The following is a 22625-nucleotide window of genomic DNA, read 5'->3' as shown; positions in this document are numbered from 1 at the left end:
AAATTCAGAAAGAAAAAAAGAACGTTTTATGTGCCTTACGCCGTACAGCGAACGATTACAATCATACAATAATATTATTATAAATATTATATATGGACTAAATTGTGGAGGAGTGGCCGAATGGTTAACCATGATGGACGATTTCTAATTCGATTCCCTTTTGTAAGAAATAAGAATTTATTATCATACATTTATAGTAGCTCCCCCCTCCATAAAAAATCCCGATGACCACTATCGACAACAATTGTATGCATTTTTATGGCTCCTCAAATTAAGAATATATCATTGTCAGTATATCAAAAAAGTTTGGTCAACCCTGGTATGGGGTATCTTTAATATTATATACTCGTATATACCTTACTGATCGAGAAAGAAATGGTCAGCTGCTATATATGCTGTCATGTGGAGTATATTTTAATTTATAGTAGGTTGAGTTATAGAGGTATTCCTTTTAAAATAGGGTTTTACTGAAATATAATCGACGATAAAAAAGAAAACCAGTCACTTAAAGTTTACCCTATAATTTACATCCACCCATCACCCTAAAAAAAATGTATTTATTATACATTATATTATGTGCGATCGGGATATGATGATGATGATTTGAAGTTGGAGGCTTCGCCGGGGCCGTGTGATAGGCAATTAGTAGCCCCCCCCCCTAAAAAATTCCGGTGACTGCTATCAACAATAGTTGTAAGTATTTGATGGCTCCCTCAAAGGAAACATATTCTCAGTAGAATTTTATCAAAATATGTTTAGCCACCCCCGATAAAGTGAAAAATATATTATATTATTACTACACAAGTATGGAAAAATTAAAATAAAAAAACCTCAAAAATCGAGTGATTTAATATTCATTGGATAAATATTTTTAAGATTTAGACATGGAATAGAGAATCGCTCTGCTGGCCGAACAAAATATGACTATCCGTAATATTATTATATTAATATAATTATGACCATATACAACGTATTACCTATTATAATATTATTATAGTCCAGGCATTATAAAATGTATATACTAGAATTTTTAGTTTTTTTAAAAAAAAAGGGTTTTACTGGATAACAATCTGTCACCTTGAGTTTGTGTAATTTACCTCCGCCCATCACCCCCCCCAAAAAAAATGTATATTTAATATACCCATAATAATATAATATATTGTACATTATAATTGATATAATATATTATGTGCGGTCGGGAGAATGATGATAATGATGATGACTATGATGATGATAATCATCATCGTGATTCGACTGAGGAATATCTAGAGAGGTTTCAACGAGGCCGTGCGGTAGGCGCGGTGGCGGCGGTGGTGGCGTCGGCGGTGGCTGTAGTGGCGGCGTCGGACGGGATCGAAAATACGGCGTCGAGCGCGCGCAAACGGTCGTCGTTTTTCCCAGGTCGCGCCGCGGAAAATCCCCACGAGTCGACCGCCGCCACCGTGCCGGCAGCAGCAGCGGTAGAACAAGCAGCAGCAGCAGTGCCATTCGATCCGTGACCGTCACACGTGCGCCGCACCCGCCGTCATGTTCGAAATCAGTGCCCTAGGCCGGGGCCCACATCGCAGCCGTCTGCACAGCCACGGACAATGTGTCTTCGACCGCCGTCGTTAGCTGCATCGAAAGGTTATTAAAGGGGGCGCATGGGCCCTGCTGCACCGGCGGCCTCCGCAGCAGTTACATTCGTTCGTCGAACATCTGCACCGGCAAGTACAGCACAGTGTATTTCAGTTAATTATTTTGTACGAGCACGTATTGTAAATGTATAATGACGGCGAATTCACGAATAAAATGATTATAATATTATAGGAACGATTATAACAATATACATTACAGTTTCGATGCATTGCAGAAGGCGATGAGCTATTATATTCAATTGTCGTTGTAGCCTTTCCGTGCGATCGCCTATATTATATCGGTCACTTATAACCGAATATTAATTATTTTTCTAGTTTTTAAGTAGTGTCTCGCACAGTTATACGTCTAATTGTTATATATTCTGTGGTCTAACCCGCGATATGATGCCCACCACGACCCACGTGGGGATATTAAATTACCGCGGATTTGATAGATGTGGGGTACCTATTTGCGCTCCCGGAAAGCTTAAGTACAACATAATCTCGCATACGTGCGATATCCGAGCACGGTACACTATACATAATACTATAATATTATAATATACACAACGGCGCTTAAGACTTCAGTTGAATTATATACAGCCACACAGGTATAATGTAGGTATATTTTGGCGTAGCGTTGCGAGCGGTATAATATAATTGGTTCGTTATATTATTATCGTTGGCAACCTGATATACATATTATTATACTAGTAACGACGATTAATATAACGAACGTGCGTTTACGCCAGTTTACGGTTTACCGGGTGCTATTGTGGTGATGCGGTATCAGTGGTATCACGTATAAAACCGAGCATCCAATTCCCCCCCCCCACCATCCTAAGGTACCACCGGGAAAACTCGGCACACGAGTGGTTCGTTCACCGCAGTCGCGCGGGGGTGTTATAATTATATTATCTCTGACAATATGTGTGCGATGTGTAAGCCGATTTTTCTATTTTCGATTCTGTTATGATTATATAGGATTAATGAACCGACGACGAAAGCTGCAAAAGCGGACCTCCCTCGATCTCGAATGCGATTATAAACGCGGCTGCCACTCCGTTATCTGATTTGGCGAAAATCGGACAGAGAGCTTTCCTGCCACGGCCGCGACGACGGCCGCAACATCACAACAATAATTATTATAGAAACATAATGCGATTTACTACAACAGCCGCCAGCAGTTTATTATTAAACGCGCGCGGTCGTATAAAATATATTTTTATAAAAATATTTTTACATGTAGTGACATATTAATAATAGTAATAATAATTAATATAATATAACGAAAACATCGTATACAATTATCATCAACCACCCGCCGACATCATCGTAATAATACAATTACATTAAATATAGTTCGATCCAACTAGATTTGTACTTTGTAGCATCTTAAGTCCGACAATACAGCACTACAATATTACTACGAATCAGCGAGCGCCCAAATAAAGCCGTTGTGTCGTCGATGCATTTTCATATGAGATAATAATAATATTATCTATATACTTAATAATACATTTAATTCAATATTTATAATAATATGTAATCCCTAAATAATATTATAACTACACTGCTCCAGCACGGTAACTCGTTCGTATATAATAATAATATATTAATATATGTGTGCGCGTTAGTATAACAACAATATTAATATTAGAGGAAAGTGAGCGAGATGTGATGGGTCGGATGGGCTTTCGGAGGACGGTTGGAGGGTGCCGAGGGATGACGCGCGAACAGTCGGCAGATTTTCGTCGTCGCAAACACGCGAGTTCATGTGGGTGCGGCGGGTGGACGTGGAGGGGTTTGTTATATACCGCACGGCGGACGCGGGGCCTATGTACGCGCGAAGCGACGGCGACGATCCGAGCGCGCCCGCGGAATAAATGTGGGTCAAACGCTTGCGTGAGGGACGGGCGGCGTGGTTTTACGCATACACAGTGTCGTGGATCGTCATTCTCTCTCACCCACACACCCACACACCCACACACACAAACGCTCCTATACATGCTTCGATAATATTAATACACTCGCACGCGCGTGTGTGTGCGAACGAACATGTGTCGCGTTCACGTCTCGCCGAAATCGTCTTCTGTGGAGCATGATCGGCGGAACAGCCGATTTACAATCGCTTTCCACCCCCGATGTCATGTGCGGCGCGGCGTCATCATCACCCATCGCAACCACCGCGACCAACTGCCGACCGCATTCCTATAAATTATATACACAGTGGCTCTGCAGGGCGCCGCATTGTCCGACGAGCGTTTATTACATAATATATGTTAGGTACGACGGGTACGAATAATATACGGTATTATATAAGTATACGCGCATTTACTACAGTTACCAGCGTGACATTCTTGTATACAGCATGATTCGCCAAGCATATACTCGCCACTCCCATCTAGCGAAAAAATAGCGAAGAATTCATTTGAATTCTGATTTTTGGAATTTATAAGTATAGCTAATAATTTACTCGAGAATACCGCATTAGGTAATTAATTATCATGATTTTAAGTACCATTTAAGGAGTTTTCTCGGACAATTTTTACAAAATATTATAAAATGTTGACAGGTTAATATTATTAATATTAGTTACCTACTAAAATATATTCAAATAATCAAATCATCATATAGCGTCTTAGCCGCTACATATATGTTTTAAGCCCATTATTGAGGACCTGTTATTATTCACAATGTTAAATAACTCAAAAACTACTCGTTCGAATTTAAATTTAGATAGGTCATCTAATTATGACTATTTACTGGAAAAAATCGGCAGTCTCATTGGAAAAAAAGAACTTGTTACCGCTACAGAGCACTATTTAAATGGTTTAAAAAATCTAATTTTTATAAAATATGATCTTTAAGTATGTATACCTAAGTTAACTTAAAAGTTCATAAATCATAACTTGAATAAGTATTCATTATTCAATAGGAAAAATAAGGGTGAGTAATGAGCATACTCGGCGAATCCACTGCACTCTGTATATCAGCATAATAATTACAATACGCATTATATTATACGTTATTATTATTGTGGTATAAGCGAACGATAAATTTAGCTTTGTGTAATATCGTATTAAATATTTACATGCGGCGTATTGCTGCTGAGCGTGTATGCAACGCGTGTATGCCACCGTTGGCATGGTGAGGAAAAGTGGCTCCAGGCGTGAGTTTCCCGGTGCAGAATTTCCCGCAGCGGTATTGTAATATACAACGTCAACGAAAACAACGACGACGACAAGTATACAACAATAATAAAAATGATTGCCTTTTGTCACGATGACAAACGCGTTTTTGACACCTGTATATTATACAATGCATAGGTTGCAAGGCTCACGGGCCTGCAACGGTTGGACGGAATAAAAACCGACGTTTTATTATTTTTTATATAAAATGATAAAGGTTTTCGGAAAGTCTTTACAATATTTTCGTTTCAATTTTGTTTGTATATTATATACTTTTAACGAAATGACGCGGGAGAAGTATAATAATAATCGATTGACTGCGTTGCAGCTATATAGTCGCAGCTGTAAATCAATTAAACCAAAATAAACCCACCCGTTAAGATCTAATCATTTTAATCGCGTGTCTTTCCGTTACAATACTACTGTAGTCTGTAATCATTTTACAAAATTGAATTTCAAAAACAGCATTCGGAAAAAATGTCATTGATCAATATTCAATATGGTGAGAACCAGGATAATACCTATATTATAGCCTATAGGTCAGGGGTGGCCAAACTTTTTTTGATTTAGATCTAGTGAGGGTATATTTTTTCTTTTAGGATCGACTAATGTAAAAAATTATTTTAAATTAATAATAAACATACTTATATAAATAATAAAATTAAAGTGTTATGTTATCTAAAATGAGTGTTTCACATTAAATTTCTAAATAATTTTTAAATGTATTAACATTTTACTGTTGATGTAGAAGCGTGTCGTTGCATATATCATGGCCAAACGAAGACTCCGTGCTTAAGTCTAAACCTAACCTACTCAGCTTTTATAAATTTCATGTGAGAAAATTCCATTTCACACTAACAGGTTAATCCGAAATATATGTATTTAATAACTGAATCTACTAAATGACAAATTCATGAGAATAATTAATAAATTCTAACAAAGGGATCGACTTAGAAATCGTCCAAGATCGACCAGTCGATCGCGATCGACCGTTTGGCCACCCCTGCTATAGGTGTATAATATAGTGCCTGCAATTGCCGAATCTAATCGAGTGCTTACCTATATATAGGCGTGAACGTTTATTTTCAGACAAATTAAAGTTTTAAATGCCACCCTATATATATTATACATCAGTTGACGACCGCCTCTCGTGTCTATCCTTACTCACGAGCCTTTTTTTCGCAGATACTTTTAGCATATCAACACATCGTCGCCGCCGTCACCATCAGCACATACAACTACAGCAACAGATATGATGGCTCACGCGACGGCTTTAATAAGCGGGCTCACGGCCGTGCTATTGATCAGCTTCACCGTCGTCAAACCGACACTGTGCTGCCGCATATCCGAATTCATGTGCAAGTCGACCGGCGGGTGTGTTCAGCTGGACGAGTACTGCGACGGCAAGTACGACTGTCCCGACAGGTCGGACGAACCTCCGTCATGCACTGGTATGTATATAAATACCGCGACAACACGCTTCGTTATATAATACTGAAGACGAGTATCTGGTCACGAGTATAACCCGTCCTCCGGTTCACCTTGGCACTCGGTAACCGTTAAGATTTTTCTTTTTTAAACAGTGGTCCGAAATCTATATTATAATGAAAAACTTTAGTTTTGGGACCAATATTTTATTTTTAATCATTTAACAGACGCCGAGTGCCAACAGGATAAACTGGAGGATGTGTTATATCTATACACGTGTATTCAAAATTAATCTAAGTATTTTACGTTTTTGAATACTTAGGCCTAAATTATAATATTACAGTTATATTATATAAGTATATTTTTACCTTGATCCCCCCCCCCTTGTAGTCAGCTCTTTATGCACCTGGAATCTGCAGCTGCAGGTCATCTAGAAGTTCCTACAGCTTAACTTTCCATACTGTAAGCTCGCTATAGTATAATATAGTATAGTATGCATACGTATTACGTATAATACACGTGTCCTATGCACTGCAATAACGACAACGACGAAGAACCCAAATTAACGAGAGGGTTCAAGGGGGAGCCGGAGGGCTCATATGCATATTATATATAATACCAAAAAGCTAAGCAAACTACAGCACATAGAAACGTTCTAATTGGGTTGAAATAGAGAGTAAGGGGATCCGAAACGTATAATAATAATTATTAATAATTAGCATATATCTGCAAACAACGTGTGTAATATTCCATAATACTCCGTAATACTCTATATTATTATATCATCTGACCGATCAAAGCGCAGATAGAATTTGAGGAAGTAGAAGGCTGAAGGATCAAGGCAATATACACTACATTATATAATTATATAATTAGAATGAATTACATTGTATTATAATTATATATAGGTACCAAAGTAAAGTATACTATGTAGTATCGAGTGAGGAGTGCGAATCGAATTCATAGACGTACAACAGTGGTTTCGGACATTTTTCCGTGTTCTATCATAATAATAAATTTGGATTTAATTAAATTCTATAGTTTTGATTAATTATTTATTATTATTATGTAGGTACAGATCTATAATAGGCCATGAGTATATTATTATAATTCATAATTCATTACGTGCATTTATTATAGCTTACGCACGTCCCCTGGCAGCGAGTGTCACTCCGTATAATACACATACTTTTACACGGAAAACTCCAGATCCGTGAAATTCGACCCTCCTTCAAAAATGCAAACCATAGTACGTAGGGAATAACACATATTATAATAATAATAATAATATATATGGACGGGACGCCGCTCGGCCGCACGTATCATGTATAAACGCAATGCTTGACGAAACGAATGCGTACGTGCCGCTTTCGAAGGAGTAGGCTATAAAAATATGCGGTTTTCTATAGACTTTCAAATTTACCCTCCGAGTAAATATATACATATATAAGTGTTATCATATTTTAATCCACGTATACGCGACGATCATGCCAACGACGCGATGTAGTTTTCAAATGAAAAATAAAAGCAGCTCATATAGTTCGCGGTGCCCACACCATGTTATCATCGATTTTCTACGCCAAATAAATGTATTTTCAACGAATGTATTATGTAGTTATACCTTTATTTATAATTTGCATATACGTGGACAATAAATGCGTAATTGTATGATCATCGCAACCCACCCATGAACAATTATATAATATATAGGTATAAACGCGTCGCTAGTAACGAAAAATTGCGTCGTTATTATTTTCGGGCTCTGCATTGCCTGCCGTGCACACACATTTATATATAATGTAAAATTGCGTATGGTTTTCAACAGCATAGTCAACTGGAAAAAGTGTTTGCCAATAAATTAAAACCTATTTAAACTGCACGACACCCCCATTGTTCACTTGTAATCAGAAATTTCGATTTGAGTGAATTGTATAGGTATTCTATATTTTAATATTTAATGTTATATTATAATATATTAATATGTTACCTCGGCAATCAGTGGCATTTTCAGTGATGAGTAATGACTAGTCATTATTGATAATGGTCAATGGCTAATTCGGTTACAGGCAACGTAGACACTTCCTAGACAATACATATGACTAAAATGAATAGTCAAAGTGGATGATATAGTAATATTATTTAACTTATTAATTATTTATTAGATTATTAGCATATTTTTTAAATTACCAAAAAAAAATTAATTTTAAAATATTTAACATGCATTAATATTGTACGACGGTAGTTGAAGCTATATCGTTATCCGTTTGTTTACAAAAATAATTTTTGTAACAATTTCTACATGACCACTTCCTTCTCCCCCAAAAAAGTTTGCATTAAAACCAAAATGTTATAAATATAAACTAATAACTACTAATATAATATAGTCTCATAATCTATAAATGGATTATCATTGATCACCTTAGGGATATCCGATAAATTACATTGTCACACTCACATTGACTAAACTTATCAGTCAATTACGGAAATCTACCTAAACCGATTACCAACAACGGCTGGACGGTGTCCTCCGGCATTACTCACATTGTCTAGCCTAGACCTATATTGTCGGACTTTCCTACATTTACGGTAACATAATATTATTATATGCATACGACATACCTAAAAACTCAAAGTTGTACACAATCGATAACGATAAAGTATCCCGAGTGTTGATAAAAAGATACAATTAAATATTGTAGTGTTGAAACCAAACTTTTCTAAACCATGTAAACAAAACGGTTTTACTTTTATAGTATAGGTTTCTACATAAGTACATTAATAAAATATAATATATATTACGTGTGGACGCGTATACGTAAGTATCTATGTGGCTATACTATGTATAAACCAAAGAGTAGGTATATAAGCTATATTAGATGTCAGCACAACCCTCTGAGACGATTGCTTCAATTTTTAATTCATGTACGACGGGTCTGACATGTCGTATTAATATTTGAAAATCTACCCATCGGTGAGAGGAGTTTCTTTTTGAAGGAGGGGAAGTTAGGAACGAACTTTTAACCGACCAAAAAAAAATAAAATGTGGATTGGAGTTTTTTTTTCGTTGATAAAAAGTGCTCTCCAGATTACTGTGATGGCTTTGTGGCTGAGTGCCTGAGTGTAAAGTTAACACCCATCAATCTTATTTCCTACGTGTCCACGCACTCCCTCACCCATCCACCCACCCATCCCTTATATCCCTGCTGCAATAAGTACAATATACAACACAAACACACATACATATGACATATATATATATATATATATATATATAAATATATAGACCAAACGCGGAAAAGTACGCACTAGTATATATTAAATATATATAATAATATAAGTATATGAGTGCGACTGGCGCCTCTCACCCTAATTAGTCGCTGTTGACTACCCCCTTTCCCTACCAAAGTCATTAAAATACACGCTTTCCACGTATATATATATATCATATATGTATATAATGTATTCAGCAGTTCAGCTCACTCATCGTGCCCCAAACTGCTTACTTTTTTGTTTTGTTATTATTCTTTCAAACGCAACAAATACGTCGGTTAGAATCAGATTTTTTAGTTTTCTTGACAATATAATTAATGTGTATTTTTTTGTTTGTCTCGCCTAATTAGTATTATAACATGCATATTGTATAATAATTGCGATAAAAAAAATATTTTACACATGTATGTACAAAATAGGTTTTTTATTTTTTAACGTAAAGCACTCATTTTCTTAGTCAATTTTTAAAAATTGTTTTATATAATTTAAAGTACACTTATCACACTACATCATAACATGTTAGCGAAAAAAAATCAAATTGTTTACAGTTTTTGTTATTCAAGTGTTAGTTTACACATAGGTATTAAAATATATATTTTTTTAAATAGGTAGCATCCTTATTTTTAATTTAATATTCTCGAGTCTTACATTTTTTTACCGTTTATAAATATAATAACGTTTTTAAATATATTTATTGAATATTAAAACAATATTTCATTATTTTGTATGATTTTAAGCATCATTATAATAGTAAAGTTCATAAGTAGAATTTTAATGACTGCGCCACTAAACTCTAAATTCTTATAAATAAAATCAAATATAGTCCATATTAGTTCAAGATTTGATTTTTGAACATCATCGTTTCGGGAAAATATTCTTCAATAGGTAATCCCCAAATTAAGAATAATGTTTGCGTTTAAAAAATATAGAACACACTTATATTATTATTACTTTATTTATATAGCTAATTGTACGATATCAATTCAAGTATTTTTCCTGACTTTATAAAAAAATTACTGAGAAAACAAATCTTTCACGTTGGAAAAAAATTACTTACACAGCACTCTAATATACAAATTATTTACTATCCGTTAATTATTATTAAAAAAAACCACTTATACCGGGTGAGTATCTTAACGGAAAATACTCATTTTGGAAATCTATTAACGTAGTTTTTGAAAATATGTTTTCACATAATTTGAATAATAAAAAAAATTCATTTTTCGACTATTTTTTAATCGTTATCAGTTTAAAATTTTCTACTTTTTTGCAACATACGTTTTTAATTTCACACTCCAAAGCAGATTATTTTTTGAAGTACAAAAGTCTAATTACAAACAAGCTAGTATTAATAAGTTTTAAGTATTTAAAGTTTAGATGACCGGATTAGTGGACCGAACATTACGCGTGAAAACCCCTCTGTGCCACTCCAATCATCTAAACTTTAAAAATGTTTGAAATAATGAGTGTCTTACGTTTAAATAATCACCCGATATGTACCTATATATGTGCACATACAAATTATCTAAAAACGCTAATGAAATGTACACTGTCTATATAATATATTATAATATATTGCAGCGTGCAATAGGACTTATTATGGTGAAGTGGGAAAATCTTATAGACTGACTGTGAAGAAACTACAAAAGGAAAGACCATTCCTGTGTCACTTGAGTTTCACCGCGAGCGGACAAGAGCATGGAGATTTTGTGGAAGTAAGTATTATACAATATATAATAATATAATACCTATACAGTCATTGTACAGAATATTATTATTATTATATTATACAAGTGCGTGTATCTATGTATATATTATTCGAAAAACTACTTCATGACGTGGTCCTTTTTACTCGTTCATTAAACATTTTTTCACTCTTTAAATTATAACGCGTTTCAAGTAGTTTTGATGAGGCTCAATATTACATAATAATAATAATGACACCGCAGAAATAATTTTTTCGTGTAAAAAATTTAAATTATTTTATTCATTCATAATAAATGTCAACTGAAGTATTCATTTTATGATTATTTAAAAAAATATATACATGATATTAGGTATGTAATATGATCGTCGAGTCTATAATCTACATATATAATATTATTATCACGCATGGAAATTCTCAACTCGAGAATACATTTTTTCAAATTTTATTTTTAAAGTATTACGTCTGTCACGTAATAAAATGTCGCAATTCTACAAGAGTTTTATTTTATTATTGTTGTTTGACATTTTGAATGCATGTTTAATGTTTACAGGACATTTAAAAAAGAAAAAACATCGTGTATTTGAAAATAGATTATGCATTTTAATAATGTTACTATAGTCATAAGAAATAAGAATATAGAAACATTGGAATCATTTTTATTATACTATGATTTCATGAATTCATCATATCATTTTATTAGCATTGTGTAGTAAACAAAAATAATATTATTCAAAAGAGGCAGTTATAAAATACAATATTATTGGTTGATATCGTACTCCATCCAAATAGCATCTATGTTTGTGCTGTGTGTATTATTATGTATAGGAATTTAGTGTTACTATGGTGGATATACGTCGTTTTGAAGTACAACTATACCAATTAAATTTAAATGTTTTTAAATATGTTTTGACCTATCGGCTATCGAAAAGTTCGCAGACCTGTTATAAAGATACCGTTAAGATAGAATGTAGGTAGGTATGATGCAGTATAAGATATAAAGTAAAAGACATATATTTGCATCGGGAAATAAAATACAGTACCTAGCCCCATAATTTGAGCTTTTATTCTCTCAGTAAATTGTTTAATGTTAATTGTCTTGTCATGTTTAAAACATTATTGTACAGTCTGTATAACTATAAAATAGAAGCGAAAAAGGACAAATATAAAATGTTTAAATGTAAGTAGTATAAAGTTTTCCACACAAGGGTTTCGGGTTTTTATGCTCTGGTTTATACATACAATAAATTATTCATGAGAATTCTTTTTGCGGCGTAACTTTCATTGTCTGTAGAGAATACTGCAGTTCTTTCTGAGGCAACGTATATCCGCTTGTTGTATACAAACAGGTCGGAATCGTAAAACGTGTGTATGTATGTGTAAATCATGTCATCGCAGAACTATTGCACTATAGTCAGTGTTATATATTGTTCTATATAATATGTGTAAATGTATTTAGGCACTTGTGAGAACGGTTTGAGATTTACGGACGCGTACAATAACAATTGCTGGTAAATCACTAAAATAGTGAAATATGTGAGTATCAATAATATTCGGTGAATTATTATAGTATAGAGTTACTGCAGGCGAACCATAATATTATAATACGATTATTTTAATATATCATTAATTATATCATTCTACAATATTATTCACTAGGTCACTAGGTCACTACATATATTGCTACAATAGTCATATAGGCATAATTTATGTAATTAGTACCTAATTAATAATTACGGTTATGTTATTATATATAATTGAATAAAAAGCTAATTTATAAAATCAATCATATATTTTTTATAACGAGTATTTTAGCGACCCTGTTATAGTTAGGTATAACTTATAAAACGAATACGATTGTCGGATTTGGATATCTATAGGTCTTAGACGATCTTTATGCCTACATTATAATATTTGTTTTTCACTTGCATCGTTTTATTTACACGTCTGACGAACGGTTTTCATATTACACTAAGATTACGTTTATATAGGTACGTTAGATGACGTATCTATATAGGTTAACATATTTAATATTTTATTTGCAGTTGGTATACGCGTTGAAAGTTGATCTATTACTAAACATTTTGTTATAAAGTATAAAATATCTACTACACCCACCCACTTAATCCACTGCCTACCTAGTAACAGTATTATTTTTTACCAACGTATTTATCATGACATTATTAACCGAACCCTTTAAGTCGAAAACAATAGCCACATGTCCTGTACTTGCTATGATAAATCACCAGGGCGGGGATAGCAGATCAAAAACAAAACAATTCGTATACCATCTGCAATTTCAACTAGATCTAATAATCTAGGACGTCTTCTATACACATTACACGTATTATAATAATATAATATAAAAGCCGTGGGGGATTTTTCGCAGCACCTGGGGACACGTTGGGGTCAATCGCTCGATAAAGTCGCTATATAATGTTATATATAATACGAGCGCTCCCACTACACGCTGAGCTTAAATCGAAAATACATCCTGTCCTACTTGTTATGAAAGCCTAACCCGAAGAGAGTATAACAGATGTACAGTAAAAAAAAAAAATAAATATTTTTTATACTTAAATCTCGCCGTATGAGATACAATGGGAGAAAAATTCAATATAAAATAATACGCGGTGAGATTTGTAAAATATCCGTGTAAGTATACCAAAGTCATCTTAAACAATAAAACGTTAAATTCTTATCTAAATCGAAAGTTATCTTGTGCGATGTGCTTAAAAGCTCATCGACGATAAGGTCTGAATCGTTAAAATGCCTAAGTGGATATATACATATTATATTACATAGGTATCACACATATTATAATGTTATAAGTTATAAGTCATAAGTTATAAATATATATAAATAGGTAAATAGGCAATAACAATTAGCAGCTATACCTATATAGAATCTACATGCATAACCTATATGGCTATATAATATACCAAGTGGCGAGTTTAAGGGTTGATAAGCTTGCACATTATGCATTCGATAATTTACCGGATAGAAAGAGTTCTCCACACGTTTCGTGCAGCTTTTCTTTACATTTAATATGAACCGCAGATAGAGGTTTTATATTTAATTTTTTTAAAGGTAGTTTTTTTTATTAGTTCTATTATTTACGATAAAAATAATACATTTTATTGTTATTTAATTGTGTGTTGGGAAAGGTATACTAAAATTCTATAAAAACTGTGTAATTTATATCGGAGATTTTTAAACCAGAATCTAAACATAATTCTAGGGTCTCCCGGCCGACCCAGCAGAGAAGGCTAATACGTATACTGTGGGGCGCCGAGTAAACGTTTCAGCTTTTTTACCGTATGGTGGAAAAAATTATGGCATCGAAGAACGAAAAAGACCTCGATATATTTCAATTGTGTGGTGAATGTTTACGCACCTTATGTTCTTTTTTAAACAGTAGTTATAAAATTGAAAAATCATACCGCACAATAATATTTATTTATGATTTTATGAGCATAGCAATTTTAAATTGAAGTCCCAGTGATTTTTATTTTAATAAGAAGACAGTAATGACGGTATTTATTTATATAAAGTCTATAAACATTATGTTTAGATAAAATGTTAATATTCAATCGACAATCTACCCATATATTTTATAAAATAATTTTTACAAACTTTTGAAATGTTGAGTAGCTCAGTAGCTGGTACTGTAACTTTTACACAAATTTACTTATATTATGTTGCTATCATGTGCCAATGTTCCATTTACATATTAGATACAATAATATTATATTTATATATCTACTATATAAGAAACATTTTATTCATTCTTTTTAATTTTAAAAATATAGGAATACTCCATATGTTTATACAATCAACTGAATTCTGGTTTGAATGCAAAAATGTAAAAAACACTTTTGCGTTTTCATGATTTTGAATAATTAGTATATAGGTAATAGCATATATAAATATTAGGGTTCAATGGGAGCAAAGCAAGAACTTAGTTAACTAGGAGACCTCAGCAACATTCAGCAAGACAGATTATAATATTATAACAGCCACCATCTAGTCATTATATATTTTTATATTTTATAATTTTATAATTTTATGATTTGTTTGGTAAGCATACTGTATAACATAAAGATAGTGTACAGCTACGCAGTACTGATTGAGTCGTGCTTGAGTAATTTAAGGCTAACATTCTACATTAGGATTACGATTGGATTCCCATGGGGGTATATGAGTTTTATACGCATGTTTTAGTTTTATATTGAAGCAGTAAAATTCAAGTATTTTACTCCTATTTGGCTTAGCCTTGAAATCAGTTGCTCCACAGGATGATGTGGTCGACGTTAGATTAAACTTAAATTCCACTCCATAAACACAAACCGCTTTCAGTAAATACCAAAAATAATTATCTCGGTATCAAACATATTATCTAGTGGAACTGGGACTTTAAAAAATAGTTTAAATTAACGATGTTCCAAAATGATTTTGAAACCCTGTAAACCTAAATAACCTAATATCTGTTATAACGTATAAGTTTGCCTATCTATTCATTTTTATAACTATTTAATATTGAATTGGTATGTATAATGTATATATACATAAATACATTTTTGAGGTTTTTTTTACCTTAAAAAAATGTATTACATTAACATAATATCATAAATTAATTATTGAAGTAATAATGAAATATTAAGTACGGGGGATAGAGTGGCCGAGCGAACTAAGGCGTCGGTTGCGACGCGCGCCGTCACCGGTTCGAGCTCCGCCATGGGTGGCATTTTTCTTCGAGCCGATACCATTTTTCTTCGGGATTTTTTCTCATGGCAGATACCTGGGTGCCCACTGAAAAATTCTACCAAAACAAACACACGAGTGTTCAAAACCTACAGTATCCTCCCCCACAGTTCCACAGGCTAATGACCTCAGTTGTCGAAGCCTCAACCACCCCCCTCCCTAAAAAAAAAATATTAAATGCCTCCTCATAGTTTTATTTATAGTAAATACAAATATACTATATTATAAACAATATTTACTATTGTATGCATTTCAAAATAGGGGAATTTTACAATTTTATATGGGTAGCAAATTAAAAAAATATACGATTATATAGGTTATATTAAATAATTAAATTAGCCAATGTTTAGATTGAATTTTGTTTCTTATATTTTATTGATGCTGAAATAAGGTTATATAATAAAAAAAACTAATAATTTGAGGAAACCATAAATTTCTAGTTGCATTAGTCGAACAAAACTTTTAACTTTATTAAAACTGTATTTAATGAAAACCAAAAGACATATTACAAATTTACAACCATAATTAGATTTAAAATTAGAGTATTTGTTTTAATTAATGAGAAACTACACTGTGCAGTGTGTAACATTATAATACATGCGGTATAGGTGTATAAAAAGTTGTACAAGCTTCTTGTAAACACCCAACGCCCACATTATTAATTTATATTTTGAGAAATATTTTATGCTCTGAACTTTTTTAATACACGTTTATATTTTTAAATTAAAACTTTTTTGGGGTAATATTATGTTTATATTACCAAGTTAGGCCAAAATCATTATTTCTAAACTTTTACACTAGGTATTTATTTTATGATTAACAATTTTTCACAAATTGTGTTACATAATATTGTACCGACCTATATATACCGATTGTATTCTCGGATATTTATTCTTACTAAAAATGCAAATACCTTGTAGGTACTCGTGTACAGTGTACATTTTAATATTTAATGTTTATCATAATACTCGTATAGGTAGTATTAAATATTAAAATGATATAGCTTTTGTCCGTGTATAGTTAGGTATCTACATCATGGGCGTTTAATAATGTGATCGTCCAAAAATTGCATCTGTAATTTGTTAAATAGCATGTAATTTCCATCACCCGTCATGACATTAAAGTAAAGATGTAATTCGTAGCGGGTCACGAGACTCGGATAATGTATATATTAGGGCAATTGTAAACTCTTCCGGGTCTACACCAACCAGGAGCGTATACAAATGTGAGATGTGGGGTCAGATCCCCCCCATAGATCTTTTTAAAATAGAGTTCGTCGTCTCAGAATGAAAAGGTTCTAAATCAATTTTTTTGAAAAATGGTTTTTTGCATATTATCATTATATATTTTTTGTTGTATAATTCAATCCTGCAATCGTATCGATCCGTTGATTATTCAATGAAAAGGTTCTAATTCATACGTGAATGATAGGTACGGGCTAACTTAAAAACGTTTTCCTGAACAATTACAAAAATTACGTTAGAACCTTTTCATTTTCAAACGACGAGTTCTTAGTGTTACAGCGTTACAAGGAAACAAAAAAAAACTATCAAATACATTCAAATTAAAGACTAAAAAAAAAATAAAAAAAAATTATACGCCACTAGTAGATTATAATAATATAGTATAAATGTATGTTAATATGACGAATTATCCCGGCCAGAGATGAGTGAATAGTAGCACATGACTACACGAGTGACAATAGATATAATATATTTAATTTAGGATTTTTATAGCCCGTTGTAATACGAATTTAATTTCAAACAAAATGAATCCAGATGTATTTGTCAAAGCAAGTTGTAACAGAAATATACAAGCGATCGAAAAACGAATAATACACAATAATATATATGTGTGATGTGTGTGTGTGTGTGTGTGTGTGTGTGTGTGTGTGTGTGTGTGTGTGTGTGTGTGTTATTTAACTTGAACATTGATTTTTAGTTGGTTTCACAATAATGTGTTTCATTTTTTCCATCGAAGCACTTCAAGTTAGTTTGGAAAACGAAATAAAACTCTATACGTAAGCAAACCAAGTTTCGATCAGAATGGCCTTTCTAACGCAATACAATAGTAGTTTTCAAATCTAATATACATATACATATATAATATTATATATCCCAAACGCGCTCTCAAGATCCGTCTAAAACAGGTGCCCATACACGGGCGTTCGATTTTCTACGACTTAAAAACAAAAAAAATACACATATCGTCAAATACAGAATAGCTTCCTCCGCCTCGGGATGAAGGAATAGAGTTTGAGTTAGGTATTTAACTTATAAATTTGTATTTAGGTTAAATAACAATCGCTAAATAAATGTATTAGTGGTTAAACCTACTAAAAATTTACTTTTACGATAGTAGGTATTTACCTATACCTATACAAATTTTAGGGAAAATATTATATTGGTATATCGTATAGAAACATGTATAGGTATTGTTTATAATATTTTTTTAAATATTTTTTCTGTGTAAGAAACCTACCATACATAACACATAATAACTATATGAATTAATTCACGTCACTAGCTAAGTACTGAAGCAATGGTATTAAATACTATTAATGTTTTTTAATGTGGATTATTTGGTGGTACCTACTAAAATGTCTAACACTGATTTAATTCAAGTAACTTGTGCCTATGCATCTTTTTATATAAACATTTTAAAAACTAGACAACTTTAGAATAATTATTGAATACTAGCTAACACAGCAATGCTTTGCCATTGCTAGGTTTTTGTGATTGTTCAACTCTTTTTGGGTGTATCTAACATGCTTTGGAAGCAATGTCTTTTTAAGTGTAAATTATATTATATTTTAATTTATAGCCACCCCGACCGGCTTTGTCCCTGAGATACGCTTGTGATTATGCAACCTGTATATTATCAGATAGGCAATCTACCTCAGGTAAATCGCGAATGGTGCGTACGTAAGTGTATAATTTAACTCTAACGCGCAAATGTTATAAGTGTGTACGCGGCTTAAAGTATCAAAAATGCAAAAAATTGGTCCACCGAAACGTCCGAAACAGTGTTTCAAACTTGGTACATTCTGTACTGAAATTCACAGACTATTATCGCATTAATAACAATTATTATTATTATTGAAACCAATATAGGAACCATTTATAAACAAAAATGTCCATCGTAAAAATCCCGGTTCGAGAACCTCCCCAAGTTAGACGTTTCATTTACCTTTTTTCGCAACAAAATATAGCCGATCTTCTTCCCCAAGGTCTAATCTATCTCTGTGACTCTATACCAAATTTCATCGCAATTGGATGAGCGGTACCTATATGAATGCATAAAATACATAGGTAGGCAGACACAAAAATGTTTTGTGTTTCATATTTTATATAGATTATAGATAGATAGATAATAATATACCCGCAGTGTTTTCACTACCGATAAGTTTTATCTGATATAAAAAATTAATCTAGGGATTTTAATTTAATATTCCATTATTTAATAAAAAGTTCTAAAAAAAATATATTATAAATACATTCTTATAATAGGTAACCTATGTACTCAAGCGTGCTCGCACGTCCCGGTCATGGTAAGCACTTCACTATTCTGCTAATTTTCCGCCCTCAACAATAATCAATATTTCCATGTTAATCAATAATTTTATTTTTATTTATAATATTATACTTTTTTACTAAGGTAAATGTAGTTAAATTAGGTTACCCCATCCGAATTAGTTTTTATAACTTAGACGGTTGGACACTTGAACGTGAATAAGAATATAATATATACGTAGGTTAATATGTGTTATAATATTTAATAATTATGTATTACTACCCTGGCAGAAGTGTGTCTGCGCACGCGTATCATGTGTAATGAAAAAATATAATTTAAAAGTTAAGTCAACATTAAGGCCGTTAAGATAAAAGTTATTAACAATATATTTATTAAACCCTAAAAGCTTAAATTTAATATGGCGAAAAATATTAATTTAACTCAATTGAATATAAGTAAATACTAACTAAACGTTTTATACAAAATGCATTATGTACTATTCTTTCTAGAGGTTTAGCCTTAGACAATTACACGTTTGTGTCAACTATATTATTAAAACAATAGGGCTTATTTTCATTTAAAATCAATGTACTATTATAGTATAGTACCAATTACATAAACGGTAACGACAGACGCCTCGACCAGGTTTATACTGGTTTGTAACATTGCTGGGTTTATGAATTTTGTGTGATTATGTGATTATATTATTATTCCGAGTTCGGTGTCCTATACAGAAAAAAACTGGTCTAAATGGGACTAAATTATCCATAGGGACGTCACTGAAATTAAACATCGCCGCCTGAGGACGACCAACAAATGACCATCGTTAATATCTTGAACTAGTAGAGGACCTAGATAGGTTAACCTAACTCGCAGTAAAGTACCTGTGAAAGATTTTTATTGGGGGGAGGGACAAAATATTAAACACCCCACCTTAAAATGATTAAAATATAAAAGTATAATTTAATCAAAAATAAATGACCCCCCCACCGCATAAATACACCACTGGTAACTTGTATACATATTGTATGAATCCCAACAGAAAAGTCAAAGGAAAAAAGTCTGACCACAAAATTACTAAACTGAAAAAACATCCTGTTGGTTTTTTTTTGAAAACAACATAATAATATATTAATATGTTATACGGGTCGTCATTTTTGCCAATTAGAAATAAAGTTTACGACAGAATGAAATATTTAAAGATGATTCTTACAGAAGAAGTACAGAGGCGTTGTTGATCATTTCGATTCCACATACCTCAGTCCTCAATGGTACTCAGGAAAGTCAGGAAAGAGTAGGTATGAATATAAAATTTAAAAAAATAAACTGTTATTCCCATAAGAAATATCGAACGTTCATGTTGGTATGATAAGCTGTCAGAATCACCCTAACAATATTTGCGATAGTTGGAACAACCGTTTTAAACATATAGTTGGTCACACGTACCCAACGGTTTGGAAATTAATTTCTAAAATACGCAGTGATGAGTTAGGAGTAGATAGAGCTAAAATAGAGGTTCGAGAATTAGACCAAGGGAAGAAAACAAAAAGATGAAAGTTTGGTAACATCGTTGAACGCTTAAAAAACTTATGTTCTAGAGTGGCCGATAATGAAATATATCAGTGAGAGAATTTTTAATTTTAATATTGACCACTGTATTCGTAAACGAAATAAATATTAACAAAATATTAATTTTAAATTATATTTCATATTATTTTACCTATCATTATATTTTATATTATTAATAAATCAAGACTTTTTTCCATGTGCTTTATTTCGCCGGAATTTTATTCCAACTTCCTTATATTATATTACATATACGTAAAATACGTTTATCGAAAATAATTTACAATTAGCAAGTATATAATTTAACTACATGTCTGCATAATATTACAGTATTACGTACCTATAGTCATATATACTCACATAGGTAATTCAATATTATAATCGTTCCAGACATTTCGCCGGGCTGCAGGTTAATATATTTTTCCGGCTTTTGTCGTAACGCGGACGGAATATTTCACCGATTATCGTTTAGAACTATCATCTTTATTGTATAAAGTCTCGTTTCCAAACATTTTGTAGATGTTAGATGATTATGACATTTATGAGCTGATTCGATGCGTTGCGACAACCATATACAGACTGAATAATTCAAAAAGGTATTTATTTTTTTTTATTTAACTTTGACCAACTTTTTTGTTTTAAAGTTTAATGGCCCCGTAGTATTACTTCTAGCCTGCAAGAGCAGCGCGAGCTTTCACTGTAGGTCTGCAGTGCATTTTTTATTTAAGGTAACATTTATTATTCATCAGGTCCCGTGATTATTTCGTCCTCGCGATCTCAATAAATATAATAGATGTATAAATATTAAATACACCTACAATGTGACTTTTATAAATCTTTTGATTTGACTCATTGTTTATTTTTATTGTACAATATTCGGAAATGTTGACTTTAATCTACTGTCCCTACCTGGCTTCCTATTATATAATATATATTTAAATGTTCGTAGTTTTTTTTTTATTTTTTTTTTTTATTTTGAAAATTTACAATCTATACTTACTAAGCACAATAAGTAAATATGATGACGGTTGTAAGCAGTGAAATAAGAGGGTTTAGTATTAATTTGAATTCATTTATGAATGAAGATAATTGATAAGCGATTTCCGAATGGGGAGTTGTGTTATTTGGAGGAATATTTTGACTGTCTTTGTGGTGATGTTGGTTTGGCGGGTGATGGGTTAGGTTGGGAAAGGACGAAGTGTCGTTAATATTTAGAGGATCACGTTGGGTTTCGGAAGAAGAGACTCCCCCATTGTTTACAATTTGACTGTAACTTACATTAGGTTTGGATATTTTTGCATTGAAAATTGTTTTTGTTTTTCTGAGGTGAAGGCGTTGAAGTTCTTTGTGGACTTGACATCCACGGTAGTTCGCCGTATGATTTCCTTGACAGAGGGCACACACTGGTGGTTGGTCCTTGGCCTTAATGCAGGAGGATATTGGATAGTTGGCGGCACATTTTACACATCTTTGGGCGTGAGCACAGTAAGATTTTGAGTGTCCATATTCTTGGCATTTAATACATTGTACCACTGAGCGTTTCTTATAAGGTTCTTCGATTTTTATTTTGGT

General features: G+C 32.6%; 1 protein-coding gene across 1 annotated transcript in view; it reads left to right on the top strand.

Moving 5' to 3' along the window:
- The first annotated feature begins 1386 nt into the window (after positions 1–1386).
- The window catches only part of LOC100574781, a 28702-nt gene continuing 7463 nt past the window's right edge, over positions 1387–22625 (top strand). The window contains exons 1-3 of the mRNA XM_003242159.4: positions 1387–1706; positions 5993–6258; positions 11087–11220. Of these exons, the coding sequence (XP_003242207.1) occupies positions 6060–6258; positions 11087–11220 (333 nt within the window). The 5' untranslated portion in view covers positions 1387–1706; positions 5993–6059. The remainder of the gene's footprint in view (positions 1707–5992; positions 6259–11086; positions 11221–22625) is intronic.

Source organism: Acyrthosiphon pisum, chromosome A2 (assembly GCF_005508785.2).
Source record: "Acyrthosiphon pisum isolate AL4f chromosome A2, pea_aphid_22Mar2018_4r6ur, whole genome shotgun sequence".
NCBI classification, from domain to species: Eukaryota; Metazoa; Arthropoda; class Insecta; order Hemiptera; family Aphididae; genus Acyrthosiphon; species Acyrthosiphon pisum.
The sequence above is the reverse complement of the archived record's forward strand: the minus strand, read 5'-3'. Positions and strand labels throughout refer to the sequence as shown.